Here is a 16725-nt window from a genome sequence, read left to right as displayed (position 1 = left end):
GGCATGATGCCAGGGCAGGTTGCCAATACCACCTCTCTCTCTCTCTCTCTCTCTCTCTCTCTCTGTCCTCTTCTGATCACTTTTCTCTACTCTCCTAAATTCAAGAGGAAGAGGAAATCCCATAGCTAAGGGGAAGTGGGAAGGGTGGAAGGGTGAAACCATTGCATGACAATGAAGATGAGGTGGAAAAACTGAGGCAGAATAGGGAAAGTTACTAGTCCTGGTTCACCTAATGAAGGTGTAGCAGAAGTGGAGACTAGAGTCCAAGCACCTCCCAGTCTTAGACTTTCTGCTTTGGAAGCAGTTTGACCACTAGTAAACTCAGCACAGTGACTTTCTCAGGTGGGTCACATTTATAAGCACTCACTGTTATATACAAACTTACGTCCTCATATTAGGACAACCCTATATGAACACACACATGCCCAAGCTAATATACACATACACATAAAAGACACTGACATGGATACAGCTACACAAAAGGTACATGTATCCGTTCTCTTGGGCAGAGTCCTTCTGTCTGCTGGTCAACTGACTGTGCTGGCTAAGTGCCCTCCCTGGCTCTCCTCTTTTCTGCTATCCATGACTGAAATCCTACTTTCTTCCCCCAGCATCTCTATGACCCAGGGCATCTCCAGGCTTTTCTCACTGCCTACCCCTCCCCACCACTGGGGGCTATGGGACCCTGACTTGGTTCTTAGAATTAGGGGCTTTTTGTAGAAGGTATAAATACTTAGAAAGTTGGTAGAGGCTTAGGACGATGCCATGATGAACCAAACATAAAGGGCTTTTGGTGAAGTTCCCATCTGGTCACCTTCAGGGTTGGGTTTTTAGTCTTTAGCCAGAGCTCAAGGTCCTGCATTACCAGAGTCAGAAGACCTATTCTAGTCCTATTTCTGCCACCAATTCAGTATATTATCCTAACTCTATTACATTTCAGGGCCAGTTGGGTGGAGCAGTAGATAGTTACGAAAACCTGAGTTCAAATCTGGCCTCAGACACTTACTAGCTGTGTGACCTGGGACAAGTCACTTAATGCTATTTGCCTCGGTTTCTTCATCTGTAAAATGAGCTGGAGAAGGAAATGGCAAATCGCTCCAGTATCTCTGCCAAGAAAACCTCAATCAGACACACGTGAAAAACGACTAAACAACAATTGTGCCTCAGTTTCCTCTTCTATCAAATGAAGAACACTTCCTCACCGGGTTGTGAGACTCAGATAAGTACAGACAGCAAAATATCTTGACGGAATATAGTGATAAACATACAAATGCTGTATCCTCATCACCAGCAGCTCACTTCCCTCCTGAAGTAGCTACAACTCAAGGATGGGAGAAGGAAGGGTGGCCAGGGAAAGCAGATTGGATCTTATGAGTTCTTTCTCCCTTACCCCACACATTCACGACACAGTCTGGGGTAAAGAGGCAAATTCCTTCCTGAGCTGGAGACAGAAAGAAGAGAGAGAGGGATAAGGGAGAAAAGGGGTCCAAATGGAGAGTCACCACTGAAGGGGCTTTCAAAGATGGCACCAAGTAGGGAGTTGAGGGGAAAGAGGTTGTGAGTAAGCTATGTGGCAAATTTATTGAACTTCCCTTTTATGTTATCTTGTCATGCCACTTTGAAGCCAGGCTCTGCCTCCCCCTGGGTTCATTTTAGGAAGTCCCTGGCTTTAAGGCAGAGGAGTAGGGAATCAGTTTATGATTCCATCCTACCTTCCTCAGAGCTAAATTATATCCTGAGGTCTCATGTAACCTATCCTAATTCTGGCAAGGAAAGGAATCCTTAAAGGGAGATGACAGGGGACACTGGGGCAGGGGGAAGAGTGGGAGGGGGATGTTGGGGGTGGGGAGGAATATCGTGGAGATGCTGAGTCTAAACTGTCCCTGAGGCGGCCGTTGGTAGAGGGGGAAGTGGGTAGTTGGGGGCGGTTGGACTCAGGGACATGAGGAGGGAGACTGAAGGTCTAAGTTAGGGGATGGGGGTGGGGTCTAGGAACCTGTCACAGTCTTTAAGAACAACTCTTCTTTCCTCCCTTTCCCCCAACTCTGCAGGGCTAGACAGAGGGATGGACCCCTTTTCTCTGGGCCCCAGCAGGTGGTGTTGCCCACAAACCGCCTCCTTTGGCTGGCATGATTCCCAGGGCCAAGTAGGGAGGGGTTGGGGGGTAGGGAGTTATAGTTCCTGTGGTGTGGCTGGAGGGAGGGGAAGGGCCCTGAGGGATAAAAGATCACCCCAGCAGCCTTTTTCATCTCAGGAGTAGCTCAAGCCCAGTACAAACCATAGGGTGACAGGCTGTTCTCTGCTCTCCATCCACCAGTTCCCCAAACCCTGGGACTCTTATGAGAAAATGAGGGATAAGTCATTCTCCTCTCACCCAACTTTTCCTGAGCCCCCACCATCATGTCCCCCTCACATGCACCTGTGACAGACAGGGGAGAGAATCAATAGAGCAGACAGTTCTTTATGTTAGGGGAGTTTCTTATGGCCCCTGTAGGCCTGCTCATGACACTCTCCCCCAACACATACATACACTCATACCATCCATTCTGCCCCAAGTCTAGTCTAAGGGGTTACATGTTAGAGGCTGCAATGGACTGGGAACAGGGGTGTCAATTTGTTCAGAGTTCTAAGCGGGTCACAGATGAATGGAGCAGCACTATGGGAAATGAAGATTGGAGACTTTGGAAAGAATAGGGCTCAGTTTCCCAAGCAGGGGTCTGAAGGAGTTTTCATTGTTTTTCCTGCCTTCATTCTCTGCCAGTGATTCCTGCTCTGTCTTCACCTTCTTTTCCATGGAGACACAATAGGTGTTGCTGAGAGATGCTAGGTAATACATGAATACAGGATATGGGGACCTGGAGTCAGGAAACCCTGACTCAGATGTGTGATTCTGGACAAGATGCTTAATCTTTGTTTGCCACAGTTTCTTCATCTGTAAAATGAGACTGATAGTAAGTACCTCCCAAGGCTCTGGTAAGAATCAAATGAGATAACATACATAAAGCATTTTTTCAAACCTTAAGTTGCTATATAAATGTTAGCGATTATTATTATCTTAGGGGAAATGGAATTTAAAGAGTGGGGGAAAGATTAGGGCAGAAGGTGCTTTTTCCCTCCTTGGAGACCAAATGCTACTCCGGCCCCCACCCAACGCTCAGCTTCTTGAATAGTAGATGAGAGTTGTTCCTTATTTTTCCCAAAATGTGAGCTCTGCTCTGAAGCTGAAAACAGGGATGATTTTGAACAACTGTTGCTCATCCTGTACAGAAAACAAAGCTTTCTCCCTATGTCTCTCTCTCTCTCTCTCCCTCCCTCCCTCTACTCTCCCCCACCCCCACGTTGGGAGCTAATCTCCCTTGTTGGAACATGAGGTGTATAGTGTGAGTCCGACGGACTGTCAGTAAACACGACATTCGCTCATCAGAGTCATTGAGTTACGGCGGAGCTGGGTGCCAGGAGCGGAAAGCCCTCTATACTCCATGCCAACTGCAATTACCTCTCTGTCTGCCAGCCGGCAACAAGGACTTAACTCTTTCCACATCTTGTGGGAGGAAGTAAATGAGGAAGATGGGTAATATGAAAGAATAGGGAAGGACAACTAGCTAGGAAAAAAGTAAATTGTCCCAAATCTAGAAAAGAAAGCTTATTCCATGGTTCATCTCCCTCCATCTCTCAACAGCTGCAGAATTTATGAAGCACAGATGAATCACCAAGTACTTACTGAGTCCCTACTATGAGACGAGAGCTATGTTAGGCAGGGGATGACTAGGTGGGTTTGTCACAACTTCTCCTCTCTTTTGGGGTTGGATTGTTAGGGGGTGGCATGCCCCACTCACATGACAACTCTCTACCCCTCTCCCACTCCTACGCTGGCACATATGGTAAGCATTCTTCCTACCAGGGATAACAAATAGCCTTGTTGCATCTAGTGGGATCAGCATCCCACAGTGGAGTCTTAACCCAGCTGTGAAATACATTTCCCTAGCAACGAACTTTACCCCTTCCTTCTATATCCCCTCTCCCCCCACCCAGACCTTTTTTACCTCTCTGCACATCTGGCTAAAACAACTGTTAATATATCTCCTTTTTTGTCCTTCCAAGTCAGAAGCTTTCACAGGGAAGAGAATGATGAGAAAGGCTAGGGCCCTAGGCCAAGAACTCACTTGACCCACCTGAGTGGGGAGAGGCTCCCACTAAGAAATGCTTCAAGTCTGTCTCATGTTATGCCCAACCCTTCCCATTCTAGTCCTGTACTGTGTGCCCCCTATAACTGGGGCTTATTCTTGTTAGTAGTAAAAGTCAGCAGATGTCCAATCCAGGGGCCATGGGTCATTTACTTACTCCCAACTCTTCACCCCACAATATCAAGTAAAGAAGAAGGGCCCCTTCCTCTCCCTCCCTCATCAGTATCACTGAGACTAAAAGGGAAACTCTAGAACTTCTTACCTTCATGGGAGTGGGAGAACCAGATCTGGGAGGTACCGGAGTGGGGGCCCCGATAGGCCTGATCGGAGGGGGAGGAAGTGGGACCACTGGGGTGTGCAGGAGCAGTGGATCCAAGGCTGCTGGTGAGGAAACTGCCCATGAAAGATGAGGCTGGAGGATTCCCCATTAGGCGGCTGCTGGCTGTGGAAAAAGAAAAGGAGGAAAGAGATGAGTATGGGGTCAGCAGCTCCGTTTGGGGTCACCCCCACAATATGGCCACAAATTCATTTATTGAGAAATTTCTTCTACACCTGTTCTATGCAGAGCACTATGCTAAGTATGGGGGAAGGAGGAGAAAGAGAAGAACGAAACATGCCGTCATGGAGTTTCTCACCTGGCCTGGAGAAACAGATGCATTTACCCTAATGGGTACTTGTCTAGTCTGTTTACTTCAGGTGAACTGCCAGGTGGAACAGTGGAAAGAATTGGGGATTTGCAGTCAAAGGACCTGGGTTCAAATCTTGGCACTGCTACTAACTACCTCTATGATTTTTGGACAAGTCACTTGAGACCCATTCTCTGGGCCTCAATTTTCTCATGTGCAAAATGAGGTAATTGGACCAGATGACCTCTAAGATTTCTTCCATCTCTAAATCTTTGATACAGGATTCATATTCAACCCAGCCAAAGGGCTACCATTCATGAAGCACTCTCCATTCACATGTCTGGCATATGTTCTTCCATAACTTTATCTACAGACCAACAAGTCCATCCCAAAGCTGACGCAAAGATCTCAGACCTCATCTGGAAAATGGTGTCAGTCTATTTTCAACTACCCAAAAAACAAAAGCTAAGGAGCTCTCTTTCCTCTTTTTCCATATTTATTTACAGTTTCTGGGAGTCCATCACATTGCACCAATTATTCTCTCAGGGCACAAACACGACCCTGTGCCTAACTCTTTTCCAGTACCCAGTATCCTCCTGGGTACCACCCAACCTCAAAAAGCAGACATGCCTTGATCACACATGTATAATCTGTATCAGATTGCTTACCATCTTGAGGAGGAGGGAGGGAGAAAAATTTGGAACTTAAAATCTTGTAAAAAATGAATGTTGAAAATTGTCTTTACATGTAATTGGAAAAAATAAAACACCATTTACATTTTCAAAAACAACAAAACACCAGACACTCTTAACGTGGTCCACAGATGGCCCCACCCCTACTCCAATTCCATTTAGTCCTCTATCTGGTCCTATGCAGACACTCACCCCCACATTCCCACCCAGTTCACTAGAGTGGAAAGCACACTGGACAAGGAGTCAGTGGGACTGGAGACTAGTCTTGGTTTTGCTACCAGTGAGCCATATGATTGGACAATCTATTCACCTCTGTAAAATGAAGGGTTGGGCTTGAACTGAACCTGAACTCTTCTCCAGGTTTAACACTGTATGATTCTATGGCCTGATGCCCTCGACTAACTTGGGGGATACTTCTTAAGCCACCCCACTTCATTGTATCTAGACTGGGACCTTTCTGCTTTTCTTGTCTACTCAGTCTATGGCACCAGAAGGTGTGGTGAAATGCAATATGCCCGACCTTGCGAGACTCCAGTGAGAGTCAGCCATGTTACGTAAGTACAGAATTGTTTGCACACTGTCTCTCCCGTTAGATTCAGAGCTCCTTGAGGGCACAGACTATTTTGGCCTGCCTTTGTATTTCCAGAGTTTAGCACAGTGTCTGGAATAAAATAAGTGCTTAATAAATATCTGGTGATTGACTGACAGAAGCTAGTCCCCAGTTTCTTTTAGGGAAATATTATATGCAAATGTACATATATATTTAGAGACTGCCATACTGGCCAGCCAAAAGGCATACTACCGCTGCTATGGAACTAACTGCTACCTCCCCTGGGGAACACAGTGGGGCATCTTTTCAGTACTGCTGAAAATAGTATCCCTACCAGCAATGTGCAGGTGTGGGCACATCCCAATGAGTATTGTAATCACACATGTGTGACATGCTTACTCAAGAGAAGGACACAGGGACTCGATGACAGTTTGCTCTCACTTGGGTACCCAACTAATCTACATGTGTATCAGGGGAGAAGAGCCAAAATGAAGGATGACCATGTTTCTGTAACATTACCATGAGTGGCTCCCTAGGGCTCAGGCCCTCTCTGGTATAGAGTAAACCATGGCAGTGAACAGCCCTCAGGCTAAGCCTACACCCACTGTCCTACTCCCAGAATAGTTGGCATCAGGCCACCAAGCTATTATCCTGATCATCTCGGTTGACACCACTCAGCCAAGTCCTAAACGCTGGAGTCTCAGGAGGGAGAGGCTTCTGGAGACAGTGTATCCAGGTAGAGGGGAGCTGTAGGGGGCTCTTAATACCACCTACCCTAATAGGTATCAGTGAGTGCAACAGAAGTGGGTCCATAAGCTTGCCAGGAGCTTCCTGTCTCTAAATGAGAAGGTATCAGATTCCCAAGAGCAAATGCACAGAAGGCCTGAATGCCTCCCAGACCAACTGGACTCTACTGATTGGCTTGGCAGGTTTGGCCTCATTACTTTGGTAGAACAGAGATAGTGCCCCTTGGGGCCAGTTCCAGTCTGAAAACCCGATACCTCTGACTGAACAGGCTAGAATGAGGAGTGTGTCTCCCCAAAGGATGGGGGAGGAGGGGGAAGGGTCTTCATCAATAGGGAATATGGACTGTTGGGGGTAAGTCCTTTCTGAAAGGTCTAACTCTGGGGGTCTGCTTATGGAGTCCCTGGGTCTAGGGAGCAGCGCATTTGCATTTGTACATTTGTATGGGGCAAAGAAAAGGAGAAAGAAAAAGAGAAAGGGGAAAGAGGAAGGAGTGTGAAAGGGGTAGGGAAATAGAGAGAGAGAAGGAAAGAACAAGAAAGAAAGAGAAAACAGAGAGGGAAAAGAATATCTTAATTGAATATCCGGCACGTGATTCAACTGATCTACTTAGCAATATCTTCAATGTTTCATGCACGTCACACTCTGACTATTACCAGTTTTAAATACAACTTGCAGGGATCTTTTACTTTTTCAAGATCACTTTTGGGGTTGTAGACTTCTTGGAGGTAGCAACAGACAATTCACTTTTTTTTCTTTATAGTAGTTTCATCTGGTAACCTTTAATGATGGAGATGAGGAACATTGTTCCCCTCTATACCCCTACTGGAAGTATCTGGCTTGCTGTCTTTCCTGTCCGTAGGCCTGAAGTGATCGATTGCAAAGTTCTGGTTCCAGATGATCCAGTTAACTTCTGATCGAAGGCCAGCCCATCTCTCCAAACCTGCGGTATTTGTATGCGTGCGTACAAAGTGTGTATGTATACACACACAACATGGCATAGTGGATAGAGAGCTAAACTCAGGAAGATCTGAGTTCAAATCCTGCCCTTCACACATACTAGATATGTCATAATAATTTCTAAAAGGAAATTATATTGAAGATTTCAGTTGTAGGATTATAACTCTAGTTCTGAGCAAATCCCTTAACCTCTCTCAGTACTTTAGACAACTCCTGAAAACTGTGAGCCATAGAGAAGGGAGAAAGCTGCAATGGCAGTGGGCATTTCTTTGCCTGGGAATGTTCTATGCCAGTAAAATGACAACCTAATCTCTGCTCCCCTCCCTCGCCCTTCCCTTCTCCTATGCCAAGCTATCTCTGTCTATGCACGCTTGTATGCGCCACTGAGGCACTGTGGTCTACTGCATACGTATGTGTGAGTCTTGTTTTCTCTGACTTTTCCTGCTCTTGAATAACTAGATTTTTGCCTGGGCCAAAGTGTAATAGGTTTTACAACTGAGGCAACATGAAGTAATGGAAAGGTTAGATTTGGAATCAGGAGACCTGGGCTACAGTCCTAGTACTGACACTTTCAAGTTCTATAACTGGGCAAGTCACCTCCCTCTTAGTCTTTTTCTTATCCAAGGTAGTGGGTCAGAATCAACGTTTTCTAAAATCCTTTCAACTCTGGCATCGTCTAATTTGGATGTTCTAGGCCCTCCCTGAGACTGCGACCTTAAGCCCAGCAGACCAGCTTAAGTTTAGGATGAGTTCCTTTCCCCCTTCCCCCAGGACCTCCCTTTCTATTGCCATGACACCAAGTACCCTCTCTTGAAAAAAAATAGAGATTTCCTTTTAATGTACTTCTCCAAGAGTACTCCATTTGAAGTCAGAAGACCAAGTCTGAATACTGGCTCTGTGTGAGTTATTATTTCTTCTACGACTTTGAGAACATTGTTTTAACCTCTCCGAACCCCCATTTCCCCAACTATAAATTTAGGGAGGATGTACTAGGTGATCTCTAAAGTCCCTCAGGCCCCTACGGAACCTTGCTCTACTAGAAACAACCTGAGTCAATGGATTCCCTGACCATTTTCTCAGAACCCTAAATTTGGTTGGCTTCTATCAGTTTAGTGCTGAAGTGAGGGCAATGGGGCAAGGGGAACCAGGGTGTGAGGCTGGAAGCTGGTGTAAGGCACAGACAATGGGCTACAAAAAGAGGATGAGGAAGAGAGATAAGGGGTACACTGGAGTCTGTATTGGGTGAAGTTGGAGGGGACGTGAAGGCCAGTGGTGAAGCAGAAGCAGAAATCAGAGCATTAGAAAGGGGAGAGATGACACCAGCCCAGGGTGGAAGAGTTAAGGGGATATCTCCCTGGATTCTTCCAATAGAATCCAAGCTGATCTCCTGTCATCCAGCTGCACAGGCCAAGGTGAGTCAGGAAAGTCATTCTATTGCCTGGGGGTGGGGAATTTATGATGTCTCATCTGGGTCCAGCCCTGAGACCTCAGGAGCTTTTCAGACAGTGGAGTGACTCAACCCTAGAACCTCAGGAGGATGGGAGGAAAGCACAAATATTTGGAAGGGTGGAAGGTAAGACTGTGAGAATGGACTCCCAGAGAGCCACAACATGTGAAGGCCAAGACAGTGTGAGACCAAGGGCCTGAGAAATGCTTTGAGATGGTGCGTTCTCATTTGTGGAGGAGTGGGAAGGTAGAGTATAATGTGGAAAGATATAATGTCTATCCCATGTGTGCAGGGCAGGATGGGGGGGGGGGGGAGGGAAGGAGGCTGGGGAGGAGCAGCTTGACCCTGTACTCCCAGAGGCCTCTTACTGACACTACTTACAGAATAAAAATTGGTGTGTGTGTGTGTGTGTGTGTGTGTGTGTGTGTGTGTGTGTAAAAGAGAGAGAGAGAGAGAAAGAGAGAGAGGGAGAGGAGACACAGAGAGAGAGAGAGGGAGAGAGAGTTAAACATCCCAGCTTCCTGAGGTTAGTATTGACTGTGAGACTGTGTGAGTGAATGAGGACAGGGGAGCAAATGGAAAGTGTGTGAGCTGGCCTGGGAGTGTGGGAATATCCTGAGGTTGTCAGGGAAAGAGTGTCAGACAGGGTGTGGGGAGGGAGGAATCTGTGGGAGAGTGCATGTGAAGGTGTGTGTGTGTGTGTGTGTGTGTGTGTGTGTGTGTGAGAGAGAGAGAGAGAAAAATGGAGATGAAGGGATCTGAGAAGAAAGTAGAGGAAATGGGTACTAAAAACCTGGGGGCGTCCTGAGGAATCTTGCTGGGAGATCCCAGGGATTTCTTAGAGTAGAGATGGCTCACACTGTATACACACCCAGACCACATGTGTTTCCAGTCGTGGGTGAAGGACTGGAGAGAGAAAGAAGTATCAGCTTCCTCAGGCTCTGCTGAGACAGGCTGTATGTTGAGGTGGAGAGAACATAAGGGGGGGGACATGAGGGAAGGGAAATAAAGGGAAAGCCTTGGCCCCTACTCCCTAGCAATTTCCTCCATGGGGATGCCTGTGGGATGAGTGTCAGCGATAGAAACTCACAAGCTTCCTGCTTCATCAACCGGGGCTGCGCCCTCAGTCCCTGGGGCAGATCCACCCCCTCATCCCTCCCAGGGCAGTCCCTTCCCACCCCTTTTCCACCCAGAGGCAAACAGAACTTGAATCTTGGTGGGAAGCACCATAAGTCCAAAAGTCAGGACTGGATGGAGGAATTTTTTTTCTCAAGAGTTCAGCCCTGAGAACCCAACACCTTATGCTCTCCCACACGTGGGAGTCCAACCCCAGGCCTCTGAGACCAGGCCTCTGGCTCAAGATGGAGAGACAGTTCAGTTGGTGGGGAGGCTAGGGATGTGATACCAGCAGGCAGTGGGCAGGGAGCCCAGGGTGGGGGTGAGGAGGAGGGGATTTCAAAGCACTTTCCAAACTGTTAGAAATACTGACCCAGGGGGCTCTCTGGGAGGGGTCAAGAGGAAGGACACAGGGGGAAATCTAGGTGACAGAAAGACATCAAATATCAATAAAAATGGAAGGAATGGAGAAAAGGAAAGAAGGGACTGAAAAATGGAACATCTCAGCTCCGGGAAATTCTTTGCTTGCTTCTCATGCCTGGGACATTCTCCCTCCTCTACTTTGCCTACTGACCTCCTGGCTTCCTTTAAGTTTGCACTAAAATCCAACCTTCTACTGGAAGCCGTCCCTATAACTCCTCTTAATTCTAGTGACTTTCCTCTGTTTTCTTACTTATCTCGTATATAGTTTGCTTTGCATGTATTTTACATGTCGTCTCTCCCATCAGACTGTAAGTTCCTTAAGGGCAGACTGCCTTTTCCTCTTTTTGAATCCCCAGTGCTTCACACAGATCCTGGAACATAGTAGGCACTTCATAAAAGGAAGGTAGGAAGAAAGGGTTGAAGGAAGGGAGAGAGGGAAAGCTCTAACGCTGTGGAAACAGAAATGCTCAGTGTCCAGTATAATTAAGGGGTCATTCCAGAACAGGATTCAACACATAAGAGCACAAGGATAGACCAGGGATACAAGAATCAGACTAAAACCAAAACCAAAAAAAAAAAAAGTAATAAAATGAAAAGCCCACTAGTAAATAAGGAGGTGAGTGCTGGTAACATATAAGTCTTGAATGAAGTCTTCCTTATCTGAAAAAGATTTTGGAGCGCCAGATTAGATCACCAAATATAGACAGCAGTACCCTGGCTAGAAATGTCAGCGTTTCTAGGGTAGCTGGACCAGCAGCCAAAATCCAGCACCTGGCTGCCACATCTGGCAAGAGAGACAAGGAGCTCTGCTGCCTCCTCTCTGGTGATCATCTCCAATTCATCACATACACATATATGTATACTACATATAAACTAGGTATGCTGTGTATCATAATATGTACACTATGTACAAACAAGATCATACATGGACACATTGCTACACATGTATGTGTATTAGATATAACTAACACAAGATACATGTATATAGTGTATGTGTGTGTTAAGTACAATGTACCATATACACATGATGCACACAAAATATCGTATATGCATGCATGATATTTGTATGTACATAACACATACATGATACACAATGTGCATCACGTGTACATTGTGTGTGCATAGTGTACATGCATGATACATCACAAGTACACTTTATTTACGTATATAAATTACAATTACACATGTATAATATGCACACACAAAAATTTTATGTACACATAGTATATATGATACATAGCATACATTGTGTATACTAGTGCACATGTATGTACATATACATACACACTGCCTGCCTAGTGTGTGTGTAGTTGTTTGCATGTTGTCTCTCCCCCATTAGAAAGTGAGCTTCTTGAGAACAGGGACTTTTGCCTTTCTTTACATCTATCCCCTTTGCTTAGTACAAGGTCCGGCACAGCTAGGTGGTGCAGTGGAGAGAGCACCAGCGCAGGCGTCAGGAGGACCTGAGTTCAAATTTCACCTCAGACACCTGACACTCACTAGCTGTGTGACCTTGGGCAAGTCACTTAACCCCCCTTGCCTCATCCTGGGTCAACTCTAGTCATCCTGATGAATATCTGGTCACTGGATTCAGAAGGTTCTGGAGGAGAAGTGAGGCTGGTGACCTGCAGCCCTCCCTCACTCAAAACAAAGTCAAGTGCAGCAACAAAGGATGAACACACAGCACAAGGTCTGGCACATACTAGGTGCTTACTACTTACTTACTGAATAAGAAAAAGCTGTATCTTTCTCTGGGGTAGCAAGAGAGGACATCTGATGTCTTGGCTAAAAGAAGCTACTCCAAAGCAGCAGAATTGTATGGTGGAAAGAATGGTGAACTTTTGGGTGAGAGGCAGCTGGGTTGGAATCCCAGACTGGACCATGATTACCCATGTAACACTAGCCAAGTCACATAAATTCTCTGCAGCTTACTTTCCTTATTCTGTTAAATGGGTATAATAATACTGGTACTACCTATCCCACAGTGTTAGGAGCACAGTATTCTGTAAACCTCTCCTTCCAAATCTAGGTAGACCTAAAGGGCCCACCAGTAGGGTTGTTAGCTCAGCACAGTTGCTCCAGGGAAGCAGTTTTTCCAAGTATCGTCCTTAATCCCTCTCTCAAAAAACTCTTTCAAAACCCAAAGGAAAGGTGATGTCCAAGAGAGAAAGACCCTACTGCCAGACCTCAGCCTGTGAGTCCCCAAACCTTGGCAAACACATTAGCCTCTGGCTCATGCACTTACCACAGGAATTTGGAATTTGACTAAAAGCAGCTCTCTATCAGCACATCCCCTTTTCTAGCACCATCATTTGCCCCAAACAGTCTGGCCTAACTTGTTTGCAGTCCTTTGGGACCTCTTTCTACAGCCTGTTTCCCAGAAGCCATCATGAAGGGGGAAAACCCAAAGCCCAGGAGAAATGAAGGACAGAATGGAGGGGAATAGACAGGGGTATGAGGAAGGAAAGACAAGGAAGAGGATTGTGTTCATCTCCACTCCCCTCATCCCTGACTGGATCAGTTCCTAGTTTCAACCCAGAATATCTTTTGACTAACTGGAAGCCAAAGCAGCCAATCCATAGGGTAAGTAGAAGTGATAAGAGGAGATGTGAAAGAAAGGATATAACTAGGGTAAAGGAGGAAGCTAAATACTGGCTCCCACCTCCAGCGGGGGTCCTTAATCCATTTTTTGTGTCATCACCATAGCAGCTAGCATTTAGATAACACTTTAAGGTTTGCAGGACACTGTACAGATATTATCTCATTGGATCATGAACCCCTTTTGCAGCCTGGCAAAGCCTTCTCAAAATAATATATTTTTAAAAAATCATAATTCAAGAAAATGCTAAATTTTAGTTGAGAGTTAGTGAAAATAAAGATTTCCCTCTACGTTTGAGGTAGCGGAAAGGGGTGTGTGTGTGTGTGTCCATAGGCTCTAAGTTAAAAACCCCTGACCTAACGCCTCCTTAACTCTCTCCCAGTTTGTTTGTCCCACATGCTCCCATGTAATCCTCACAAACTCCATTGGCCATAGGGGAATCTCTTCAGAGAACATGAGCTGCCAGGAAAAAAGGCCTAGCAACTGTTAGAACTGACGGAGAGAATCACCAACTCCTAATTGTCATCTCAACCAGAGGGGAGAGTGAGCTGTAAGGCCAGGTGCCCAGCCTGACTCCTGGCAGAGCTGTGGGACAGGCAAGGGTGGCTACACTCTCAGTCTGCAACTCTTTCTCTACCCTCCATCCTGTCAGTCACACCAAAAGCCAAACAGTGACTTTCCCTAGCTCTTCTTGAAAGCTGGAAGAATCAGATCCAGGACCAGAGCCAGAGTCAGAGACAGAGCTTTCCCCAGGCCAAGCAGAGCCGGGAACTTGGCTTCCGGCTTCTTTCCACTTGGCACCATCCATTCTCTGCTTTGCACTGTGGTTAGTAACACAGAAGGGAAGTAAGCAAAGGCCCTGATACAGGGAGAGATGCAGAATTAAAAGTACTGAGGGTAAGTAGGTGATAGAGAATGTCCCAGTTCTGTAACAGGGAAATGGTCTGCCAAGCTAAACTTCAGAACAAGAGTCAAGGATGCTGGAACCAACCAGTTTAGGTTATAAGGTGAAGTAATTTATCCTCCCTGTACATCAGTTAAAGGAAGATAATGCCTGGCCTAAATAACAATACCTTACATCTACAGGGTGCCTTACACTATTCAAAGTTTTTATACTTTTATACTCATTATCTCATGGTCCTCATCACAACCATGTTGTAAGGTAGGGAACCTGGGCATTATGATTGGGGCATTATGCCCGCTTTGACAGGCAGCCTTGTATAAGAGAAAGAGCACTAGCCTGGGAACTGGAAAATCCTAGCTCTGCCACTTATAACTGGGCAATCCATTTACTTGCATTGAGCCTCAGTTTTATCATCTCTAAAATGGAGTAATGATACTTGTAGCACATATCTCAAAGTTAGGGTTGTTGAGCACCTTGTAAGCTGTAGAGACTACACAAATTGTGAGCAATTATCAGAGAGGGGACAGTAAGGTGGTGCCGAGGACTCGAGTCAGGAAAACTCATCTTCCCGAGTTCAAATCTGGCCTCAGCCGCTTTATGTGACCCTAAGCAAGTCACTTAACCCTGTTTGCTTCCCTTTCCTCATCTGTAAAATGAGCTGGAGAAGAAAATGACAAACCACTCCAGTATCTTTGCCAAGAAAACTCCAAATTGGGTCATGAAGAATCAGACATGACTGAAAAATCACCGAACAACATCAGAGGTGGGGAAATTAGCTTTACAACAATCACAAGGTTGTAGTGATGACAGATGAGCTTACACAGATGAAAGCCCTCTGAAAAAAGTAAATTTTGATGTGTAGATAATAATATAATATTTACAGAGTGCTTTAAGGTTTGCAAAGAGCTTTACAAATCTCTCATTTTAACCTCACAACAACCTTGGGAGGGAGTTGCTACTATTATCTCTCTTATAACAGATGAGGAATCCAAGATATATAAAATATAAATCCTATTCCTCCTCTAAGACAAAGAGTGGCCCTCTTTACCTATGACTCTAACCAACGGCTTGCTGTACATGGCAATGGCTCATGAGATTCACAGGGTCCATGTCCCTGTGCCCAAAGCTCTACTGGAAAATAGGATGGAAGAAAAGTTTCCCTTAGCCTGGCATCCAAGTATATGTGTTGCTGCTCTCTGAAGAGACAAGGTTTAGAGGAAGGAAGCTCTCAAGAATTAAGATAAGGCCAACTTCAGCGACCCAGGTGCCCATATCCATCAGCCTCATTCCATTATGGGAACCCTAGTGTTTGTTTTCTTAATCTAACACCTTATACTTACTGTAGTCTTGAGAGATTAGTTCTCAAGAGTCAGTATGAGTGGGGAAGTAGAGACTGTGGGTGGAAGTGTGGCATACACTGTTAGATGCAGTGACTCCATCTGTTTGTTTTAATGAACTTTTTGTCACAAGACAGGGCTCACCAGAGAGGCAGGAAGGGAGTCAGGGCTCAAATAAGGAGAGAACTTCTTATTATTTTTAAGAGGCTGTGAAACAATACAAAAAGTGTAAGATTGTTATTGAGAGCCACCTGAGTTCAAATCCTTTGTGACACTTACTAGCTATATGACAATGGACAAGTCACCTAAACCTCTCACAGTCCCAGCTTAGTTACCCATAAAATGGGATAATAACACCTCACATGACTGGAGTGAGGGTTGAATCAGTTAACATACGTAAAAAGGTTTTCATTTATTTAACAACAAGGAACTGTGCTCAGAACTAAGGAAGACCAGCCCTCAAGCATTTCATTCTGCACCACATAAAATTAGTCATTATTATTAATCAGTGGCTAAATACACAGTGCCTTACTCAAAGTAGAGCCTTGATAGATGTTGGTTGAATTGAGTGCAATCCATGGCCACTATTTCCCTTTCTTGTCCCTTGAACCTCAAGGTTCATCGTATGCCCTCCAGACACACCTTTCCTCTTCAGTTGTGATCACTGTGCCTGCCCACGTGAAAAGAAAGATTGGCTTAGTGCCATGTGGGCAGAGGAGTAGAAGGTAAGATAGGGATATCAGGCAGTCTCACCAGTGGCCTATTTTCCAGTCTCAACCCAACCTTGACTACTGACCACCCTATTCCAAGGGACTTCTACCTGGGTTTCTCTGATACTATGATCATTTCAAGAAGGTGACAGGTAATGCTTAGATAACCCTAATTAAGTTACCTGTTGACTGGTAAAGGGTGTGTTCATCCTTCGTTGCCAAAAAAGACCATGCCATCAGAGAAATGATGACATGACTTGCACTTGACTGTTTTTTTGAGTGAGGGAGGGCTGTGCAGGTCACCAGCCTCACTTCTCCTTCAGAGCCATCTGAATCCAGTGACCAGATATTCATCAGGATGACTGGAGACGACCCAGGATGAGGCAATGGGGGTTAAGTGACTTGCCCAAGGTCACACAGCTAGTGAGTGTCA

General features: G+C 45.6%; 1 protein-coding gene across 3 annotated transcripts in view; it reads right to left on the bottom strand.

The window, feature by feature from the left end:
- The window catches only part of BAHCC1 (BAH domain and coiled-coil containing 1), a 158160-nt gene that overhangs the window by 73142 nt on the left and 68293 nt on the right, over positions 1-16725 (bottom strand). For all 3 annotated transcript variants that reach the window (XM_072645290.1, XM_072645293.1, XM_072645292.1), the window contains one exon: positions 4447-4626. In XM_072645290.1, the coding sequence (XP_072501391.1) occupies positions 4447-4626 (180 nt within the window). The remainder of the gene's footprint in view (positions 1-4446; positions 4627-16725) is intronic.

The sequence above is a fragment of the Notamacropus eugenii genome, chromosome 2, assembly GCF_028372415.1.
Source record: "Notamacropus eugenii isolate mMacEug1 chromosome 2, mMacEug1.pri_v2, whole genome shotgun sequence".
NCBI lineage: Eukaryota > Metazoa > Chordata > Mammalia > Diprotodontia > Macropodidae > Notamacropus > Notamacropus eugenii.
The sequence above is the reverse complement of the archived record's forward strand: the minus strand, read 5'-3'. Positions and strand labels throughout refer to the sequence as shown.